The sequence below is a fragment of the Mercenaria mercenaria genome, unplaced genomic scaffold (genome assembly GCF_021730395.1).
Source record: "Mercenaria mercenaria strain notata unplaced genomic scaffold, MADL_Memer_1 contig_4878, whole genome shotgun sequence".
Taxonomy (NCBI): Eukaryota; Metazoa; Mollusca; class Bivalvia; order Venerida; family Veneridae; genus Mercenaria; species Mercenaria mercenaria.
The window spans coordinates 9,272-34,239 of NW_026463141.1; the positions used below are offsets into that span (position 1 = coordinate 9,272).

At 35.7% G+C, this 24,968-nt stretch overlaps 1 protein-coding gene across 1 annotated transcript in view; it reads right to left on the bottom strand.

The window, feature by feature from the left end:
• Window positions 1-527: 527 nt before the first annotated feature.
• Window positions 528-24,968, bottom strand: part of LOC128554257 (uncharacterized) — a 38,553-nt gene continuing 14,112 nt past the window's right edge. The window contains exons 3-5 of the mRNA XM_053535507.1: window positions 20,937-21,049; window positions 19,626-19,758; window positions 528-1,741 (exon numbers count right to left, since the gene is read on the bottom strand). Of these exons, the coding sequence (XP_053391482.1) occupies window positions 720-1,741; window positions 19,626-19,758; window positions 20,937-21,049 (1,268 nt within the window). The 3' untranslated portion in view covers window positions 528-719. The remainder of the gene's footprint in view (window positions 1,742-19,625; window positions 19,759-20,936; window positions 21,050-24,968) is intronic.

Genomic DNA, 24,968 nt, shown 5'->3' on the forward strand with positions numbered 1-24,968 from the left:
CAAGTATTTAACCTCTTTTCTTATGTCATGTCACTATTTTTATTACCTGAAGGTTACAGTTGATTTCCAGCCACAAATCTATTCAAATTTTGTAAACGGACCTTTGTTCTGCTGTTAAAAACGCCACCCAATACCCTAAATTTAACCATTTTATGGGAACATTTTTTTTCAGTTGTTGCAATATCAATAGGAAATTAAAAAGTTTTATCAATAAATGGTTATATCAATGTGTATTCTTGCATATTTATATAAAATTTAATTAAAATCATTATGTGCAATAAAGGGATCCACAAAATTGCAAACAAATGATACTTTGAATTTTTGGCGGCCATCTTGTACGCCAGCTTGGATTTCTCAGAGAGACAGGGGTGTCCGGGTAACTTTAAAAATAGAGCCCTTTTGACTGGATTGTCACCCTACTAAACATACTACATTCTGTATCAGTCCGTGTCTTTCATTTCAAGCATTTTGATATCGTTGTTCAAAGCATTCCGAATGTTTCTGTTTTTGTTTCAGTAACAAATTTTAACAACTTTTCATGAAAAGATTGATTTTCAAGATCTTGTATCTTAACTGCAGAAGTGGGTACTATCGCGAAATTGTCCACTAAATATCTGCATTCATTTTCTCGAAAAGCTTTTATTTTTCGCGGATGCAGAAATATGCCACCATACCACGGCCTTAAAGTTTTAATCATAATGAAATCTATTAAGAATATATTACAAATATATATGTGGTTTTGTTATGCGTACAGTTGACACCTTTCTTATCCTACCTGTTGGAAAGTTGCACGATTGTGGAAATCTACTTTTTTCTAATTTGATGACTGACACGTCGACCTCTCCGTCGGAAACAGATTCCTCTAATGTACCCGCCTGTTTATTAGACGCAACTGGTTGGAAACATTTTTTTTGTGGACCCTTTCCTTCTATGTTCGTATACTCTTCGTAGCTCAAAGCGACATGTGCACAAGTCAAAGCATAATAGTCTGGATCATTTCTTTTCGTAAGAAAGCAACCAATTGTTCCAAATTGTATTTCATTTGCGACATAAAAGCCAATTTCGCATCCTTGAAGTAGATTTTGATGAAAATGTGTTGGCCAACCTCCTAAGTTGTCGTGAAGATAAAAATGACATTCTCTAACATCGGTTTCAAAATCCCCTACCTTTTTTGGGAAAAGCTCTTCTTCAAAAGGAATCAAGCCCTTTCTATCAACACAAAAAACGATACAGTCTTTTTCTTCCAACTTTAAACTGTATTTGCTTAACTTGTAACAGCTCATTGTAATTGTTGTTAAGTTACTATGTGCAGTCCAGAGTTCATCAAGTTCTTTCTTAAGTGTCGTTCCAAAGGCATTATCTATTTTTGTGCTCGGGAGTTTGTCATTTATTATCTCTTGCTCAATAACAAAAGAATGTTCTGTGTCCAGTTCTTCTCTATTTCTCTGCATAATTGTATACTCGGGAATATTTACTTTTTTCTCTTTTGTTTCAATTACAAATACAACCTTAAGACATTTGTCCCCCTCGTACTGCCTATAAAATGGCAAACAACTTTCTATCTTGCTATTATTTTCCATGATACATTTACAAATTAAAGTTACCATTCCTTTGACTATCTCACATTTTCGACCTAAATGCCAGCATATCTTGTTCAATTCAAATTCAGTTGGACAAATGCGATCAGCCAAGATACGTTTTGCAATGTCTTTATCCCAACAATTCATAAAATCTTCCCAATCTGAAATAAAGAAATTCAAACTAAATTCATTTCATATATACAACAAGGCAGTCTGAAAGACAGATAAATCCCCCGCCACTACTATGGATAGTAAAAGGGTAAACCTTTGACCTTTAGCTGTGACCTTGACCTTGAACTGACATGGCTGACTTACAAATTCTGCACAACGTCTTGATGAGGTGATCATTTGACCCAAGTTTCATAAAATTTCTTCAAGGGGTTTAGGCGATACAGAGCTCAAACCTTTGATCTTGAGTTGTGACCTTGACCTTGAGTTGACATGGCTGACTCTTGAGTTCTTGATGAGGTGATCATTTGACCCAAGTTTGATGAAAATCCTTCAAGGCGTTTAGGAGATACAGAGTGGACACAAAATGGAAGGCTCAAACCTTTGACCGTAAGTTATGACCTTGACCTTGAGCCGGCATGGCTTCTGCACATTGTTTTGATGAGGTGATCATTTCACCCAAATTTAATAAAATTCCTTCAAGGGGTTTAAGAGATACAGAGTGGACACCAAATGGAACCAAAAATGGAAGGCTCAAATCTTTGACATTGAGTTGTGACCTTGACCTTGAGCCAGTATGACTAACTCATAACTTATGCACATTGACTTGATGAGGTGATCATTTGACCCAAGTTTCATGTAAATCCTTCAAGGGGTTTATGAGATATGGAGCGAACACGAAAGTGTTACGGACAGACGGACGGAAGGACGGACGGACAGAAGGACGGACGAAAGGACTGACGGAGACCATTCCTATAACCCCCCACCACTTGTGGCGGGGATTAATAATTTAATAAATGTGACTGAAAATAAAAATATTTCAAGGCCATTAAAGATCACGAGGGTCATGAGGACCTAAGTCGCGCACAGGACCAATAACCTTACTTTAATAATGACTACCATTTCGTGGTCCTCTACTAAGATTGTTAAAACTATTCCCTTAGGGTCTTATACGGCCCCTTCCTTGGTGTCACATGGCTTAAATAGACTTTTATCAGGAAAAAATTAGAAATAATCTTGTCCAAAAGCACAAGGCCTAGGACTTTGTATTTGTATGTAGCATCGTCTAGTTCTCAACCAAGACTGTACAGGGAAAAAACTTAAAACATTCTTTTCTCAAACTATAAGGCCCAGATCTTAGATATTTAGTATGTGACTTACTCTAGTGGTTCACTATCAAGGATATTCAAATTATGACCCTGTGGTCAATATATGCCACGCCCGAGGGTTCCTTGTTTTACCTTAAAGGAAAATATATTATCAATATTTGACGTTTTAAACCCACACCCGGCCTCCCTCCCGCCCCCCCCCCCCCCACATTTTAGTCCCCCACCACCCAACAATTTATTTTTTCACTTTTCATTTTTTAAAAACCTTAAACCTTTCATGAATATTTATCGACATGCAAAGTTGTATCCTCCCCAAAACCTCACTCATCCACCCAGTCATCTCCACCACCCTGATCATGCACCCCAATACTTTTTTTATTTTCAGTTAATTGTTTTTATCAACATGTAAAGTTTGTACCCTCACCTAGTGCCCCTAACTTCCAAAATGATATCACACACATAATCTGCCTGTATTTATTTTGTAGAAACTTTTAACAAGCAAGCAACTAAACTCAGGTAAGCGATATAGGGCCATCATGGCCCTCTTGTGTTTTAGTAACAGCTTTGGTGGCTGCCCCTAAGTAATGTCAAGTAGAATTATTTAATCAATTTTGACTTTTCATAGAGTTCCATCAAGTGGTTATGAGGGTCCTGCAAAAAGTTCTTTCATTCGGTTCTGATTTCATAAGTGCTACTGTGACAGGATGGACGTACCGGGGACAATAACTATCAGAACAAATCAACACCCATTACAATATTTACAAATTTATTTACAGAAAATGATTATTTACAATAAATAAATGGAAAGTGAAAACAAATCTTATTATCAGAAAGAAAGAAAAAAATCTGAGCTCAGTAACTTTTATCAAGTATAAAGTTCTAACACTGACTGTTCGTTGACACAGATGTTTCCGTTAATTGTGAACTTTAAGTAGCACAAAAATACAACATATCTTCATATAAAGTCCCTTTAAACCGTGAATACGTTGACTCCGTTTTGGCTCCCTATGATGGTAGGTGACTGGATCCCTGAGCTGACTTCAATGGATAAAAGTCATCGTCTTTGCGGTTTACGGCACAACCATGGGACGAAAGCTCTGCGCTGGGAAAATCACATCGAGGCGAAGACAATGAACCGGGTCGTTACAGCATCACCAGGTAAAAGTCGTCTGGTGGAAGAAGCTAAAATATATAACATATGGTAAACTATATATAATACGTGCTACTTATACAAAATATATGTGCTACTAAGTTCATACGTCACGGGATTAAAATACGTCACTTATTACTTCCATTATTTTTAAAATTAAAAGTCTAAAGTTAAATTATGGAAAATATATGAAAAGTTTATAATGAAAAATTATAGATAAGGAAATGATAAACTGCAGCTATTATTTACAACTACAAATTAACACAATTCAATGCAAATCAAACGTTATACAATAGCTGGTATCAATTTCCATTCTACAAAACGGACATTGTTTAGATGTGCTATAGACTGGCACAACATAATTTCAAATTACAATAACATATTACATACATTGTACTAGACTTGCCACATAAATTTGACATAACAATGCAATGCAGTAAGGCATTCCATAATTAACAACGAAATGTTTGACATATGCTTTTGACAAAGAGTACTTTACTATTATCATGTTACACAAATTTCAGTACAAATCTTACAGCTTATATAAACGAAACATTTCAGATTCCTCTTTCGAAATAATTTACAAAAGCCTGGAAAATTTAATAAATAATCCTGACATACCGAAACTAGCCAAAATCACATGCCGAAAAGTAATGTTGTAAAATTATGCAGAATGAATGAAAATTTACTAAATAAAATCGTAATTAAAAAATTATACAAAAAATCTAACAAATAAACTTCTTACCTCGATCGAGCATAAATTTCTACCAAGAAAAATCAATCTGACGTATATTCGTCTAATGTCGAAAGTGGTGTGCGCTAGGCATATCTAGTCCAGTCTATTTGTAGTGTAATGTCTCGCCAAACACCAAATTTCATGGGACTCACGGCTTATGCGTGTACTCTGACTATTTGTATTTCCACGGGAATCACGATATAGCCGGGAAATCCGACTACTTTGGCGCGGATTGAAATTGACAATTTGAGGCCCGTTATAGTGGTTTTGGGGATATAAACAGGAGTTACTGGAGTTTATAAAATATTAACATTCTTATTACTGAACCGAATTTAATAAAATTTACATGGAAATTTAAGTTATGAAATACAGAAAAACATGAGAGGTATTTTATGCGAAAATTCAGACGTCTACCTCAATAACTCAAAAATTTACAAAAAGATGATGCAATACCTGTATATAAACTACATATACAATGAGGTCAGTTTGTGACAGCTACGTTTTATTGAAGTTATTTTCATTACTAACCTTCAAAGTTCAAAGTAAGAGGGGTGTTCAATTATGAATGCAACTACTCCAATATTTCGCTTTTAACCACGATTTGCACGAAATAGGTACATGTATCGAGAGTTGTGTAAGTTCTCCATTGATACAATACATGTTCAAATACGTTCAGTTTAGCTTTGACAATAGCTCGATTAACACTAACTACTCTTGTACACTAAATTATAAATTAAAGAGATATTTCGCAAACCGTCGACAATCAACTGGTCTCTGTGGTGTCAATGTATTGCATGACAATGCTTCGTCACACTAAGCGGCCATTGTACCTGAATATCTGAAACAGGAAAAGGTTGTCGAACTTCCTCACCCTCTTTATTTGCCAGACCTTGCCCCTTGTAACTTTTACCTATTTCCGAGGCTCAAAAACACCTTGCTGAAAGAAAATATTAAACGCGGAAAAATCTGGACTTGGCTATTTTCCATTATATAAACAAGATACCTCGAAAAGATTATGAAAATGCCGTTAAAACTAGATTAAAAGACTGAAACTGTGTATATCACATGGTGGTAAGTACTTTGAAGTACTGAGATTGTTGTGCCCCCCCCCCCCACCATGAGTGGTGGGGCATATAGATTTGCTCTTGTCCGTGGGTCCGTGCGTCCGTCCGTGCGTCCGTCCGAGGTTCGTGACGCGCCTAGCTCAAAAAGTATTTGATATAAATTGATGAAATCATGATATGAACTTGCGCACCATGTATTTTTCGTCTGGCTCCGCCCCTAATTGTAGAGTTATGGCCCTTGAAATAGTCAAAATGCACATTTTCACCTTGTGACACGCCTAGCTCAAAAAAGTATTTGATATAAATTAATGAAACCTTGCATGAGTCTTTATCATGATATGAACTTGCGCACCTTTTATTTTTCATCTGGCTCCGCCCCCTATTTTTAGAGTTATGTCCCCTGAAATAGTAAAAATATGCACATTTTCACCTAGAGACAGGCCTAGCTCAAAAAGTATTTAGTATAGATTCTTGAAACCTTGCATGAGTCTTAATCATGATATGAACTTGCGCACCTTTTATTTTTCATCTGGCTCCGCACCCTATTTTTAGAGTTATGGCCCCTGAAATAGTCAAAAATGCACATTTTCACCTTGTGACACGCCTAGCTCAAAAAGCATTTGATATAAATTGATGAAACCTTGCATGAGTCTTTATCATGATATGAACTTGCGCACCTACTATTTTTCATCTGGCTACGCCCCCTATTTTTAGAGTGATGTCCCCTGAAATAGTCAAAAATGCACATTTTCACCTAGAGACACGCCTAGCTCAAAAGTATTTAATATAGATTCATGAAACCTTGCATGAGTCTTTATCATGATATGAACATGCACATCTTCTATTTCTAATATGGTCTGCGCCCTATTTCTAGAGTTATGACCCCTGAAATAGTCAGAAATGCACATTTTCGCCTTGTAACACCCCTAGCTAAGAAAGTATTTGATATAAATTGATGAAACCTTGCATGAGTCTTTATCATGATATAAACTTGCACACCTGCTATTTTTCATCTGAGTCCGCCCCCTATTTTTAGAGTTACGGCCCCTGATATAGTCAAAAAATGCACATTTTTACCTAATTATGTGCCTCACTCAGAAAATATTTAATGTAAATTCATGAAACCTTGCATGAGCCTTGATCATAACGTGACCTTGCACACTTGGCATTCTTCTTGAGAATTTTAGCATTTATTACAGAGTTATGGCCCATAAAATAGCCAAAATAGTGGACTTTTTGTTTCTGATGCTCATAGTTCAAAAAGTATATGGTATAGAATAATGAATCCTTCTCATATTTCTTTTTTTGAGGCTATACCCCATTCACTCATTAAGGACGCAGATCGCATTTATGCGTTCATTTTTACTCTTATCGATTACCGCATGTCGTATTTATCCGTCAAAAGATAACAGGCGTGTATGCCGAGGATCAATATACTCATCACTAAATATCTCAACTAGAAAGTTGTTTCTAAGTATTGCCTGTTTTATCTTCTCATTCAATTATACTGCAGAGTCATTCTTTTTTATTCAGTATTTTTTATTTTATCAAATAAAGTATAATTCTGTTCTTTCATATTGTCATTTGCTTTAAATTTAAGCAGTAGATGATATTTGAATAAATATAAAATAATCAAATAATGACTGTTTTTCTATGTCAAATCTTTCTTGAATATTGCAGTTTTCCATATTCATGTTATTTCAATTAAGATAATGGTAAATTTTAAATTATTGAATAGATCATAAATTGTAGTATCGGATGTGAAAAGTTTAGTTTTATTCATCTGTTATAAACAGATGTTTGTCCCTAATATTGATCAAAGGATGCCTAGATCTTATCGATTATTGATTATCAGTGAAATCTACAGGCTTACAAAGCAGATAAATTGATAAGTGGCTCAGGAATGTATCGGAAAATTGATACCAGTAATTAAGCGGCGGTATGGCTGCAGGTATTAATGAGTTAAGACTGCAGACATTTGAGTTATTTCACCTTATTTGTGACAAATGTACCAGTGAGAGGGCACACACTGTATCCTACAGACACATTCTAGTTGACCATGGTCTAATACCATGTTTGTGCCCCCCGAATGAGTGGTGGGGGCATATAGATTTGCTCATGTTATTTTGGCATTGTTTGTTAAGCACTTCTGAAAACTGGCCTAGTTGCATTCATATTTGAACACCCCTCGTATTTTCCCTTCATCGAAACACATTGTTGTAATATTTTTACCCAAGCGTGAAAAGCACACAAACAGTCTTCTTCTGGTATCTGTCGGAGGTAGTGATAAATGGTGCTGTTAAGAGAACGTCTGGGTTTATATTTCTTTCCAAAAAGCATTTTTTAAGCCTTGGAATAAAAGAAAATTCACAGGGGCTCATGTGAAGTGACTAAGGCGGATACTTTACATCTTCCACTATTTCAGAAGCAAAACAAGACTTAACAACCTCGTACTTGTGAGAGGAGGCGTTGCCGTGTATGATATGGACTCCTGTCCATCCTTTGCTTGGACGTGTCTTATTGTTGAACTCTTTCACTTTCTTTAGTACAGAGTTCTTGTAGAGTCAAGGCACTTGAATGACTGGCCCTCTAGAATTGAAGTAAATTGCATACATCTTTTATAATAGTACACCCACTTAACTGATATTTTGTTATTTTCAGGGTTCTTTATCAACGTATAACCATCAATGATAAACCAATAGTCTAATATCATATATTACTGTTTTAATCCTATACTTGCCCTATATGTCAGTCCATTATTGTCTCAAAACCTTGCCCTTTATTCTCTATTAACAATTCGACAGGTCCCGGACACATTTAAGGCGTTGTTTTATTTGTTCCTCTGTGAGCAAATGAATTACCCACCTAGAGCAAACCTTTCTCAGGTCTAAACGCTTTTTCAGATTTGTTTGCACACTGTCTTCTAATATGCCAGTTCAGCTGGCTATATCTTTCACCGACAATCGCGCATCGCATCCTATTCAACCACAACTTTTACAGCAGCGATGTTCGCCTTGGTTACAGATTTTTGGTTGGGTATAATCTTCGACTGATAATGTCCCAGCTTTTAAAACAAAGCTCTAACCCACCTAAACCTGGCCTGAGTTCCGTATGTACATCACAATTCATCAAATAATACAGTAAACCTCAATTACAAGGAACTCGGATATAAAGAACACTCGGTTATAAGCAACAGTTTTCAATTCCCCGATCTTATTCCTTCTTTATTCAATATAAAAACCCTCGGTTATAGGGAACTTGGTTATAAGGAACTCTCGGTTAAAAGGAACACTTTTTCCTGTCCCAAAGTACATAATTCAATGGAAAACACCTCGGTTATAGCGAACAGAAAAAATATAAAATATTTAAAGCCGGAAATAAACAAGTGAATCGCTAATGACGTCAGAGTTACGTCAGCACTTTCACGCACATAAACCCAAATAATTTCATTACTATGATCTATAGTTTATAAATTCACGGACACGATAAATTGAAAAACTAGAATTTCATCTTTAACATTTACCAAATACTAGACGATAAGTATTATGCTTCAGTCTATATACTCGTAGATAACACACTGTTTAATCTATATTCCTACATTTGTAGAGACTCACAAAAAGTATTATAATCAACCTAACCAAATATTACAACACGCTTAATTCTGCATAATTTATTTAGACGCATACTTGTTTGAAAAGGATGCTAGAAAATCCCAGACGCGATTCCCCAGGACGCATATTGTTCAATACACAATGAATTATTTAACGGAAAACAGTTGCGCTCTGTCGATCAAAAGGCGGAGTTAACGATGACTCTTTTTACTCCTGGCCAGTCAGAGATCCACATTTTCCAATAGGTGAATGATTGATTAAGGTACATGTGGTATTGTGTGTTTACGTTATCTAATCAACATGCGACAAACCACTCTGATTATGTAACAAATAATTTGGTTTTTAACACGTGGCTTACTTAAGAGTTTTGAGTTCATCGTTAATCGCGATAATTGGATCACATGATGATTGAAATTAAAATGTTTGCAGGATAGTCACAAGCTTGGTTGTGTTGTTTTTTGTAGCCGTTATCGAATCAAGTAAACAATAATTGTCTCACATTGTTTTGAAAATGGATACGATACGAAATATATTCTCTTGGCTTTTTTGTTTGGTAATTTTAAGTGTAGAATTTCCTTGTGCAAGATCATTATAAAGAATAGACAGAGACTCGCAAATTCCTCACATAAAGATTCATGGTCGGCCCGAAGTGAGAACACGTAGCAATTTTCAAACGTTATTCAAATAGTGTTCGCTATACAAATTGTGTTCGTTATACCAACTTCGGTTACAAGGAACTAGTTCGCTATACGGATATAAGGAACCTCGTTATAAGGAACACATTTTAAAGGTCCCGAGCTGTTCCTTATAATCGAGGTTTACTGTATCGGCTTAAATTTGAATCTATATTAAGTCTAATGTGGCATTTAAATAGCTACGAATTTCAGTTTTTTCGTCCATTTTACCATGTGAAAAGTACATTGACCAGAGTATATGACTATGCATTTCAATTTGAAATAACGGTCATTTGAAAAGCAATTTGCAGGAAATAAACGGATATCGTTAGACACTGGACACACCATTCGAGCGTAATGAAGCGTTTTAAAAATACCTGGGATAAAACTACGGAAACCCATTAGTGACAAAACTTTTTACAGGACCCTCGTATTAATGAAAGAGTCTTCAAATATAATTCTCTTCTTCTACTTTTAAGAAAACGGCCCCAAAAATAGTTCACCCGAACCATTCTATAAAAATAAAAAGATCTATGCAATAATGTGGCAGACTACGTATGATAACCCATCAAACATGTTATGAGAAAAAGTAGTTTTAATATATTTTTCTAGTTATTTGAGCGGTACCATTTAAACAAACGTAAAAAAGGCATCTGATGATGCTACAGACGTCAAGTAATTACTTAGTTAAGTCTGTAATTTTAAAATCATACTATTCCTCAAGTTTTTGTTTTTTAATTTTGATTTTTTTGCTATAACGATATATTTATAGCTCAGTTACACTTTGGTTAGTAGTATTTATGTGCAGTACTTATTTCAATCACGCAAAATATGATGATTTCTGTTTAGGACAATATAACAAACTTAAGTATATGCTTAAGTTTATATCTAATTTCTTCGCTTTTTGTAAAGTTCAAAATAATTGTGTTTTGATCTATGAAATAACCATATAAGGTTCTGATATAGGTAAAAAAGTCAATATTTAAGACGCATACAGGAAAAAATCAAGCTTTTGAAAAAACAAGAATTGTCTCCATAGGATGACACATGCCCCCGATGGCACTTTGAATGAATAGTTATGGCCGATGTTAGAGTTTAGGACCTTTGACCTACGGCCTGTGGTACACATTCATGCCCAATAATTTTAAAATCCATGCATGAATGACAAAGATATGGACCGGACACGCCCATCAATGCACTATCATGAAATATGACCTTTAACGTCTAAGTGTGACCTTGACCTTTGAACTACAGACCTTGATCTTGCGCGCGACACGTCGTCTTACTGTGCCACACATTTATGCGTAGTTACTTGAAAATCCATCTATGGATGACAAAGATATGGACCGGACACGCCCATCAATGCACTTTGACCTACGGACCTGGGTCTTGCGCGCGACACGTCGTCTTACTGTACCACACATTCATGCGTAGTTATTTTAAAATCCATGCATGATTGACAAAGATATGGACCGGACATGCCCATCATTGCACTATCATGAAATATGACCTTTAACGTCTAAGTGTGACCTTGACTTGAGCTACGGACCTGGGTCTTGCGCGCGACACGTCGTCTTACTGTGGTACGCATTTATGCCCAATAATTTTAAAATCCATGCATGAATGACAAAGATATGGACCGGACACGCCCATCAATGCACTATCATGAAAAATGATCTTTAACGTCAAAGTGTGACCTTGACCTTTGAGCTACGGACCTGGGTCTTGTGCGCGACACGTCGTCTTACTGTGGTACACATTCATGCCAAGTTATTTGAAAATCCATCCATGGATGACAAAGATATGGACAGGACACGAAAATTGCGGACAGACCAACAGACGGACAGACGGACAGACGGTTCAAAAACTATATGCCTGCCTTTGGAGGCATGAAAAAAACAGACCTAACTAAGTAATTGCTTATTTATTTTTCGTGAAACTGGGGCCAGATTTCGTGAATATGTATCAAGTGGTGCTGGAAAAAGTCATTAAAATGTGTTTATAGTTGAAGTTTTGGTGACACTTAAGTGCAGTTTAGTGGGTTCAATTGAATAACTCCGAGAAGTCGTTTTAAATTGATTTTTCTATTTCATTGATACTTCTTATTAAGCGTGCCGAAGATCCAATCCAGCGGTTCAATAAAAAATGTTGATCAAGGCGATTTCTTTTTCTAGCTGTGATATAATTATTTCAAACTTGAGAAAGGTCTATACAAGGATGCGACATGCCAAAATTGGCGGACTGTTCATAAAAATGTGTTTCTGCTTTACGATGTAGCGGCCCCTACAAAGTGTCAAACAGTCTCAATAGAACAAATTTGAGACCAAATGCTACACAGCTGTTAAGCAGTTCACAAGAAGAGGTTATTTCAAGGGTTTTTATGTATAGCTTTGGCGACTCAAAGAAAATCATTGAACATATCCGAGAGAAGTTTTGTCAAGGATGTCACATATTTAGTTTGCAGAGATCCATCAAAAGCTTCAAGAGAAGTTATTCGGAATAGGTTTTATGTTTAGCCGTGGCACCATTTGTACCAACTGGTAAGAGATCCAATATTCAATATATGAATGTAGAAAAGTTACATGAAACTGTTGATGAGAAATAGTTGTTTACATTTTTCTGTTTTAAGTTATAGCTACCGTACAAGAAGTCAAAACAAACTCATTGGAACACACTTGAGAAGACCTGAAAAGGATGCTACAAACCAATTTTGTAAAGCCCTTTCCTTTTTTATTGAACAAAATTTACGTCAGATTTGGGATGCTTTTTCAGGCAAGTAATTGGTTTTCCTATGGGGAAAAACTGCGCACCTTTAGTCGCAGATTTGTTTTTATATTGTTATGAAAGATACTTAATGTTGGGTCTTTCTCCAGATACGCAGGAAAGACATTATTACTGCATATGATAATACATCACGCTATCTGGTATTCTTGATATGGTTAATCCGTCTTTTGCTTAATTAGTGGATACATGTACTCATTATCCTCGAGAGCCCAGGTTAAATAAAACTAACAATTCAAATACTGCAGCTTCATTTTTAGATATACATCTCTCTGTTTATGACAATATAATACATACATGTACCAACATTTATGACAAGAGGGATGAGTTTAATTTTTATATGGTAATTTTCCCTATTTGTATTGAGATGTACCTCGGTCTACTTTTAAAGGGTATATATTTCTCGATTTAGTCGGTTTACCTGAGCTTGGAGTCATGTCGAGGGTTTCAAAGGATTTCAATGAACGTAATCAATATATATTACAAATAAACTTCTTCGGCAAGACTTCTGAGAGTAGGTATTACAAAACCCAATTTTTATGGTGTTGTGGTTTATTAACTTCGTAAAATATTGAATCAAAGTATTCTTCTAACTGTATTTGGCAAAGTTATAAACCGTTTGATCAAAATAGGGTTACTGTTTTGAGACACACCGCATGTTTAGCGTTCAACCCGTTTACAGTTGGACACTACGCTTCCCTCTGTGATTGTGTCTGACGGAAGAGGGGAGCGAAGACTCTGAGATAAGCAGTTTTTAAATCTCACCTAGACTGAACTGTATTAATTTCTGTCTTCTGGCCTGTTTCGTCAGACCATTTCGGGTGTTTGTCCTGTCTTCTGCAAAAGCATTGAGTGCATACGTTCTGGATATTAAGGTTTGCTTTTTATTTTTATACAGGAGCATTTTATTTCTGTTTTACATGCCAAGCCTTTGTTTCGTTTCAATTGTGTGTGTTTGAGATTCACCTGGCGGGGATTATTTTCATTTATACTGTACCGTGACTTGCCTCCGCGTCTCTACCAAGAAGATTCTTTGTCATTTTGAATAAAGTTTTTTGATCCCGTCCACAGGACTCTATCTTTTCAGAATACAAATTAACACGTGTTTGTTTGGGTAAAACGAGTGATTTGAATATTTGCATCCAAACGACAGCCCAAATTATATTAACTGATACAATTATTGGAACATGTTATTTCGATTCTAATAACCCAAATAATTCTTACCTTACAGTACTACATCTTCTGCATAAAAGGCCATTCGGGTCATACGCTGTTACAATTTACCCCAATGTTTAATAAGAGTCAATGTAATTTATTTGTAATAGAGTTCCGCTTAAGCCAGTGCTAGGGGGGCGTGAGAGGTGTTGCATTTTTCATTACCTCTCATAAATAGAGTCAATCAAACCGAGTCTGCGATTATTCTGCTTGGTTGTGCAGTCTATGCTTCAAAGTGATCTGTTTTTTAAATAAATAAATAAATATCACAACAGCAATCTTTTAGTGCCGTGTGTCTCCAGTACGTGAATTTTGTGTTGTTATATTTTCTGGTCCTTTAGGATCATCGAGTCTATTCAACGGATGTGTAATAGAGTTTCGCTTAAGCCGGGGCTACTTTGCATGAGAGGCATTTTTCATTACCTCTCATGAACAGACTCAGTCAAACAGTGTTTGCTATTATTCTGCTTGGTTGCTCTCTATTCTTCGAAAGGATCTTTTTACAGATTTTATTGCATAGCCGATACCCAACGGAACTTTTAGAAATTTGTTTCTTATTAGAAATTTGAGAAGTAGATATATTTATTTATCCAGTAGTCTATCAGCTCGCAAACTAATTATGAACAAAATCATCAATGTTTGTTATTTGACCCAGTGTTTGTATGACGTAGCATCATTATGACGGTTATTTACGGCCCTGCACATAAGTTAGTACAACTTTTTAACATAATAATGTTTTTGTTACGTTTTTCTACAACATTTTGGGCTTGGAATAATTCATATGTAAGGGAACAGAAGTAGAATCTCCTGTGTTACAATCGTAGGGGGTAAAATGTATCAGCGATTCATATCGTATCGAAAATTCATATACAGCTTGTTTGCTATATGTTTATTAAGCAATTATGGCGAGTCGTGTTAAAGTAACTGATAATAAAATCTAGATCTATAGGAAGGCAAAATTAAATTTTGGCAATATTATGAGTATTTTAGTAGTTAGCCAAGAACGTTTTCTGCTAGATAACTTTTAAAACATGTCGCTCTAGATTTAGAAGAGATTATGTTCAAAGTTTCAATACAGCCGACTCGAAACAGGATAATACAGACACGAAAGACACCCGATGAAGATTGACAACCGAGGTGCATGTGCTGGCTGATTCAAAGCTTGTGTTTAATCTCAAGGTCACTTTGACGTGAACATAAAACCCATTGACTCGTGGAACGATTATTTAATGTAGCATCCAAAGGCAACTATCCTATGCAGTTTGATATCTGACTATTTGATAAACGACATTGTGTTTGAAATCATTAGTCCTCCACCTCTGATTTCATGTGGGGAAGTTGGCAGTTACTTACGGAGAACAGGTTTGTACTGGTACAGAATCCAGGAACACTGGTTAGGTTAACTGCCCGCCATTACATGAGTAAAATACTATTGAAAAACGGCGTCAAACCCCAAACAAACAAACAAAGAAAAACTGACTCCTTGGACATTAAGAATTATCAAGTGTAAATGCTATGGATAAATACCACCGTAAACCCAATCATTCAATCTGACTAAAGTACTTGATCTTCTAAACGAAGATCTGAGAACGACCCATTCACATTCGTCTTCTGTATATTTTAGATTTCCAGTATTGCTATTTTTATTTTCGCAAATCTATTTTTATTCTAACCAATCAGACAATTTGTTCGAATGTCAAAGAGTAAGAAAAATTTGCAGTCAATCCAGGGTTTGAACCTGGAACCTCTAGCTTACAGAGCAAGTGCCCTACCGACCGAGCTAACCGGCTATCTGACATCTTTCGACATAGAAATTGTAGATATCAAAAGCCAAGGCTTGCATAATTATGCAAGTTAGCTTTCGATTGGCTAGCGGAAGGTCGTCAGAACGAGGCTATCAATAGCTCGTTGTCAGATCCTATGCGTAGCGTAATAGGATTTGTACTTTAGTCAGATTGCCCAATCATTCTACATCTCCTTAACAGAAAGTATTTTTAGTCTCGGGGTCATTGTGTTGATTTGTGACCTACTGACATTTACTGACCACATGCAATCATTCTCTGAGGTTTAATATCTTGTTATTGACTGGACACCAGGTAGTCTACCGACAGACGGTTCTGTACAGACCGTCTAACATGAGCAAAACAATATACTACATCCTCATAATGCAGCTCAGGCAAATTTCACCTTATCAGCAAATTTAACCATCATTCGTAAAGAAGTGTACGTTTATATAAGACAAGAGGAAAATCAGGCTCACAGTTGCTCAACTGACCCTTGCCATTTTACATTTTATCTTGCTTTCACTCAAGGTTGGTGGGTAATAGGAAGAAGTCTTTTAAGAGATGGAATGTCAAATTTAAACTCTGATGAGCCCTTAGGGCATTCAAAAAACAACATGAATAAAACTGAGAAAGGTCGACCTACGGATGATACAGACAAAACAAGGGTAAATATCGAAAAGGAAAGGCCGCCTTCTTAAAACGCAGCCTCCCCAAATGTAAATCCAGCACGCGGACGCACACAAGACCTGCACACACACTCACACAAAGCAAACACTCAAGGATAAAAGAAACAAATTAAGGAACACATAAGGGCAGCCCCTTGGAACGGTTTATGTTGACCTAACCTGACTCTTACCCACACCATGTTCCAAAGTCACAGGGCAATGTAAAGAATAGTTATCCCCGCCGAGTTAAGCCCTAACATACGAAAAGGCAACAGAAGGCATGCAATGTAAAACACAAAAATGTACTAATGTATTTACATAAATGCAATCCTTAAATACTTAAAACGCATGTACTCAATGCCTTTGCAGAAGACAGAGTAACAAGGGAAACAGCATAAAGGGCCCAACAAATCAAGCTTTCAGACAAAAAACCAAAATAGCTCAGTCCCAGTGGGATTTCAGAGGAAAGCGTAGCGTCCAACTGTAAAATGACTGAACACCAAACATGCGGTGTGTCTCAAAGAAGATGGATAATAACCTCTTTTGATAAAACGTTTAATAACTTTTCTAAATACAATTGAAATATTGCCATTACCAAAAATTTTGCGAATTTGTAAACCACGCCCAAGTTTGATGAAAATCCAATGACCAATCCATCAGGCAAAATCGTTCAAAGGTTTTATGTTTTAGCTGTTGTGGACCTTCCAAAGGGGTCAAGCAGAATTATGTGCATTCATTACCATGATATTACAGACCACGTGTAGAGAAGGTCCCTGAAGAGGTTACCTAGATTAAATGTTTTGAAGGTGTTTCAAGTTGCAACTTTGAAGTCCCTAAAAGGAGCTGAACAAAATAGTTAAAAGTTCCATTATTTCTCTAAAATAACATTATTTTAATTAGAAAGAAGACCAAGAAACATTGTCAGATTGTAGAGCTCCTGTATATTTTTGGTTTATGCTGACACTTTATCCTTCGAAAAATAATTGCCGCAAAACGTAGTTTAATATTTTGTATGGATGACCAAATATTGCCAGTGTTTATATATTTAGTCGATGGTTATTGGCGTGTCTTTCCGATGACAGTTCGTAAAAAACTCGGAATGACGCACAATTGAATGACGTCTTTCGCACAAAAATTCAAGATGGAAGTTCTGTACAAACCATTAACACGAAGAGCGTTTTGAACAACATAAATTGCTTGAATACGAGAACAGATCCGAAAGAACTTGGACGCAGACGATATCATCAGTGGTTATCATGAAAGTACTCATTCTTAAGGTCGATTGCCGTAGTGGCCGAGAGCGCGCTATTTCGTTCAGAAAACTTTTGGCCGCGGGTTCGCTCCCTGCTGAGGACAATGTTTCTCTCTTTTCTTTTTCTTTGAATATGTTTTATTTTTGAGATTATATCGTTGAAAATAATTAAAAATAAAGAAAAAAAGATTGTCTACTCCTTGAAGTGAACCCGCAGCCCTGACAAAACAGTTTTCTGAACCAGCGCCTTAGTTCTCTCTGCAGGTCAAAATGAACCCAAAAATAAAAAGTCAAAATGTACCCGCTTGTAACAGTTGAAAATACCCGATTCTTTTAAACGAAGTTAAAATGTACTCGAAAATACACACACACACACTGTATATATATATATATATATATATATATATATATATATATATATATATATATATATATATATATATGATCGCGGCTGACAGACTGACAGATGGATTGAGTGACAGATAGATTGATAAACGACAGACAGACAGACAAAGGGCAAACAAGAAATCACCTCAGATGAAACAATGAAAGAGAACACACAAGTTTAACAATATTTCAAGGCAAGGTCTATCTATGATTTAAGCTGGTGGCCTACTTTTTAACGAAAATGACCTGATATTTTACTTGATTTAGACTTAATAAACTTTAAGGCATTTTTTCAGGTCCTATAAAACATTGTGGTATATGGAGTGTCCTGTAACTTAACTTTGTGACCTATTAGATAATGTTTCTTGTTTTATTCAATGATTTGGCCTTGTGATTTAGTTTTCAACCAAATATTACTCAGTATCAAGCACATCCGAGATTTTATTGCGTGTAAAGGTGGAAGACGAGAAATTGCATGTAAGCAACTAATACTCATACGTGTTGAGAATCGTTAAAGAAAACTCGCATCATATTTACAGTACTGTGATTGATAATTTTTAGTACTTAAACATGCACTTGAATTGCGAATTTATGCATTAGGGGACGAAGCCATTATCTTGAAATACCACCCGGATTGTAAGGTTTTGATCCCAAATGCCAGGGGATTGTTATATCATAGCTTTTCAACCATCGTTGCCTAGACATGTTTTTGCGAGCAAAAATTCAATGGGTCAGAAAATTATTTTCCCTGATTATTATATTTGAACCAGAAATTAATCATAAAGACACTGTCCGTTAACGTTATAGTAGGCCTATATTAAAAATGAAAAAGGTATCTTCGTGAACTACTAAAAAATCTATGCAATGGGTACAATTTGGTCGAAACATTCTGAGTAGTAAACGATCTGAGCAGGAAATGTCGGTATTTATAATGTTAACGATTTTCAGTAATATCGAAATATTACTACAGTTTATCGTTTAAATGAGAAGTACATTTAAATTATAATATGGAGAAATAAAATGAAAGTAATATTTTTCAAACACGTTAATGACTCAGTGTAACGGAAACTCTGTAAAGCGTTTTTCTTAAAGATCTTTGAGCGTAAAGCAGCAAGTGATTCAAAGTAAGCAACCTTGACCTCTGGGCCACCGGTGCTCTATTTTAATTCTTGTAAGTCACTACAAAATACTAGCAGGGATATCAACAATGGCTTAATTGTCTGTTTGTTTGTTTGTTTTTCTTTATATTTTTTAATGACTACTATTTCACTTCTGTAGATATACTGAGCTAGTATAAACAGGCTTGTTACATTACTAAGGTAACTGGGTACTTTGGTGTGTAGAACAAGTGTACTTTATTATCCACAAAGGGACCTTTTATATTTTCCCTCAGAGGGCCCTATCTTTTAAAGTTAAATAATCCAGTATGTAAAACTAATCATCTCTAACCTGTATGACGTTTTCCGATGTCTTTTGTTTTGTTGGCAACAGTATCAGTTTCAGTTTCTTGTAACTGTTCATACACATGTTTACTTTCGTTGAATTGTTGTTCGTTGTCAACCGTATCTGCAGACACACGTCTCTGAAACAATTACAGGGAGTTGTAAATACACAAGAATGACCAAAACATCAGTTAATCATATTTCCTTTCAGTCATTTCACCCAACTAAGTCCACTGAATCTTAAGCGTACAGATTCAACTCTATATTTAAGAAATTCTACCCTCCCTCTCCCACCAGCAGTATGTCCCATATATCATTAAGCACTAACCTTGTTTTATCCTGCAAGATTTCAGTCTTTCCCGAGTAAATGCTATCTCTCTATAGAGATTACAATCTTGCTATAGTATCTAATATCTTTTTAATCCCCTACCACGAGTAGTGGGGAGTTATAGGAAGGTCTCCGTCCGTCTTCCGTCCTTTCGTCTGTCCGTCCGTAACATTTCTTGTCAGTGTCTCTATATCTGTATCTCTTTAATCCAGGACTTTGATGAAACTTTGTTCTAATAATCAACTCATTAAAATGATGCGCAGATCTAATAAGTCGGCCGTGTCGGCTCAAGATCAAGGTCACAACTCAAGGTCAAAGGTTTGAGCATTCAATTTCCTGTCAGCTCTGTATCTACTAAACCCCTTAAAGGAAAATCATGCAATATGGGCCAAAATATAACCTTATCAAGACAATGTGCAGAACTTATAAGTCAACCATGTTGGCTCAAGGTCAAGTTCACAATTCCAGGTCAAATGTTCGAGCATTCAATTTAGTGTCCGCTCTATATCTCCGTAACCCATTGAAGGATAAACAAGACACTTGGGTCAAATGATCACCTTATGAAGATATTGTGCAGAACTGATGTCAACCATGTCGCCTATGGTCAAGGTCAGCAGCAAATTCATAGTTTTGAGCCTTCCATTTAGTGTCTGCTTTGTTTCTCCTTAAATTCTTGAAGGATTTTATAAAACTTGGGTCAAATGATCACCTCGTCAAGTGTAAAAGTTATTATTAAGTGAGCCATGTCGGCTCAAGATCAAGGTCACAACTCTGAGTCAAATGAACCTTCCGTTTTTTGTCCGCTCTGTATCTCTTTAACCCTTTGAAAGACATTAAAATATATGAGGTCATCAAAGCAACACTTAATCCTGGAAAAGTAAAATAAGTTTTGAACAAAATTTGTTTTCTGTAAGAGAGCTTTTATCTTGAAAGTATGTTTAAACCTATCTCATCAATTCTAAATTTACTTACATGTCTCATTTTACTCACGTTTGGACGGAAGTTTTGTCTCTGTTTTTCCGTCTCGGTCAGCGCCGAGTCGCCGTTGTTCTTCGAAGCATTCTCGGGTTCTCTTTCTGTAGCTATCTCATCAGGTCTTCTTACTTGCAAAATGTATTCAAATGAATTTAAAATAGATTCTTCTAAATCTACACACATCAACTGCCTTCTATAATTTTTAACACTACCACAAAATCATATTTTGGCAGCATAAAATCTCATGCATTTTATCCATACCGCTATCAGGACGTATATTCATGGTATTCAAATATCAGCAATAATATGATTATGTGGAAGATTTTATATGCTTAAATACAAAAACGTTATTTCTGCCTTTAAAGGTATGATTATATATATATTTCTATTGTGTGCCTATGGTGTGTGAAAGTTTATGATTTTGTAGATCATCTTAATCTTGTAATCCATGAAAATAAGTCCCTACGATATTAAAGATTTTACAGTATTAATACTGTTGCGTGTTTCTGGCCGTTATACTTTAGACAAGGTACCCGTACATGTACTAATCACTGTCACGAAATACATGAATTAGACGGTATCAGTTAATATGCTTTTATTTGTTTGGCAAGGCCGTGCATTCATATGTTCCAAGCTTATCTAGATTCTACCACTGGAGCTATATGTAAGAAAAACATCAAGAATCCACCATCTGCAAATATAATTACTGAAAAGTTTTTTTTTCTTTAATGTGTCAAGCAAAAACGTAGGAGAAAAATAAGGATTTTATAAAACAGTAAGAACAAGTAGAATGCATCTAAAAACCTAGAAAAATGTAGGAAAAAGTAGAAACACCGGAAGGCCTGTTAATAATATGTACCTCCAAACGTTTACAGAAGATCTATCTTTTCTGACTGACGGATGAACGAACGGACATAATTCACCCTTTGTAAAGTACAAGACTGATACATAGACGAACGGACAGAGAAATTAAGTATCAAATTGTGTGCTTGGTTTTCAACATTGTATTTTACCTAATGGTCAAGTTTCAAGACAAAATTTTTGTAGTTTTTGTGTTATTGTAGAATCCATTTGTTATATTTTTTGATCGACAATTTGCTCTACCAATAAATTTTATTGCCAAAATATCAGAGGTAAATCCTTGTTACAGATAATGCAGCTGACAGCACTGTTGTGGATTTCATTTACTGTTGAGGTAAAAAGGAGGTCAATTTTATATATTTCTTGACTTCTTACGGGAAATGCAGAGGAAAGCATGACTCTAGGGGTAAGTTTCAATTAATGTACATCCATTTCAGTTTGAGGTTTCAACGCAATAAGGGCGTTACTACATTTTTTAAAACTTTACAAAAAAAATATATTGCTTTTTTGTGTTCAGTCATATACAGAATTACTTTAATTTTTTATTTAAAATTAGACATTCCATAAATGAAACATTAAACAACACGAATGAAAATTTGACAAAGTAACAATATATTTTAATACATCTGACTTAAACCCCTTTGCAAGACTTTATATAAACCTGGAGTCATTTTATATGCAATATGGATGTAAGTGGACTTGTGCCTCTATTGCAGGGAATTCTCTTTTGAAACTGGTAAAATTGTGTCATGCAACTCAGTAGTATGTACAAAAAAGTAAATACAACTAAACCATACTTGAACTTGTATACTTATTAAAATTAAATGAAACATATAAGAACTTAATTGAAACTGAAGAATGTAACGGTATATTTTAAAGTGTCAGACTTACAGCAATAATTTACTATGTAAATCCAGAGAGACTGTATATGCAAATTGGGCAAAAACGTTCTTTTGCAGTAAAATTTCAATCAAAGTTTCTGATGAATTTACCAGTTTTTCACGTACAATGGTATTATTATACAACAGAATACACTGCTCGACTATTCAACAACATTGTCATTTGAATGTAGACAAAAGTCGAAAAAGGGGCATAATTTTGTAAAAATGCAAAGTAGAGTTACTGAACCTTTGCACTGCATGTCATATCACGACAGTGAACAAGTATTAGAAGTTACAATCCATTCCTATTATTTAGTATTGAAATACCAGCTTACATACAAAACCTTAAATGAACATTTCGAAAAAGGGGATTTTTTTTTGAAAATTGCAAAATCGATTAATGGGACCTGCACAGTGCATGTAAGATCATGACAGTAAACAAGTGTGTGAAGTTTCAATCCATTCTCATTAGTGGATACTGAGATATCATCTTACATACAAAACTTAATAAAAAATTCCTGAGTTGAAAGGTGGGCATAATTTTGTAAACATGCAAAATAGATTTAAGGAACCTATGCAGTGCAACTCTGCCTATTACAGGGAATAAGTGTTTGAAGTTTCAATCTATTCCCACATGTGGTGAGTGAGATACGAGCTTACATACAAAAACTTAACGAAATCGGAACGCTGGCGCCGACGCAGACGCGGACGCCGACGCACGGGCGAGTCCAATACCTCTACTATTCTTTGAATAGTCGAGTTCAAAAGACTTTGAAATAGCAAACCGGTTTGAAGAGAGTCTATCAAATACTAAATATGACAAATGTAATCTGTGAGTCGCTCTATTTCTGAAGTTTTATTCTTACAAGCTTTATTAAAGACAAATGAACTTAATTTTACATTTGTACAAAATGAAAACACCAAACAATATAGGACATGACACACAGGAGATGACATCAGTTACCATAGCACAGTAACAGCATGTTTTGCCTATTTAATTAATAAACTGAAACGGGGAGTGGTGGTCTAGCGGATAAGGTGTCTTGGTTCGAGCCACAGGAGCATGGCCTCTCATATGACACCAGTACTGTTTTTCCAGGAAGCTGGAGTGGCTTCAATAAGCTTGAAGCTTTCATAGCAATCGAGCTAAAACTAATAAACTGAAAACTAGGCTAAGATAATGCAACACATTTAAATGTTTCATCACTTTAATATGAATTTTTCACTGAGTTAAGAACCATAACTCTCTGACCTGGCTGAATGAAATCCTAAAAGGAACACCCACATATACAAGTTCACACCTTATATGCAACAATCCCCTGGTGTTTTCTATGTCTTATTCAAATAAAACGTGAGATACAGGCAACATTGTATGCCCTTTATTTTGACCTAATCAATGCCCAAAACACTGGTTTGACCAAAAGAAATTCTGAATAAAAACCGGGTGCACAAATTCACGTGCTGAATAATTTATTATTATGTTTTATCCTCTTTGACCCATGGTCAAATACGTTTTAAGATACGTGTGACACAAACATTTATACTCTATTTATGTACATTTTTGTAAGGGCCATTACTCTGGACTGGCTGAATTATAAAAATCACAAACAAAACCCCAGGCACAGAACTTCAAGTGCTGAATAATTGTCACGTGTACCGAGCGTAACTCTATAGTTAGACTGTATATATATAATTTTTCTCAAGCTATCTGCTTTTGATTACTAAAAAACGTGTATAATGAATTTTCCTTAAGCTGCCTTGCTTCTGATTGGTTTGACCAATGATTTGTAAATGATTGTTTGAGACATAAATTAACTAAAAATCAAGCATATAATCAATTTACTATGCGGTCTTGATTGTACACAAGCTGGTTTCAAACAACCTAGGTTTATGATCTTTAACCAGCTGTTTCAAACCGTACGTTTTAAACACCTTGTCACGAAACACTCGACCTAGAATGAGTATATGGATTGGAAACCCCACAAGTATGAGCATACGCTGCAAGTATGAGAGACTGACCTTTCAACAACCCACCTAGGTCCAAACCTTAACACTATTTCAAATCAAATGTCTCAAACACCTAACAATTTGTCTAAAAACACTGTTTTAACCCTTGTCTCAAACCTACCAAGGTTCAGCCCTATAACCTTAAACCGTCAGCTTATACTGCGACCCGGACCTATAAAATAATAAAGCTATCAAGAGGACCCAGCAAGGATGAGCCTAAGCTGCAAATATGAGGGTGCCTCACCTAAACTAGTAATTACCAAAGTCCCAGTAATAATTATGGCTTATTAAATAAATT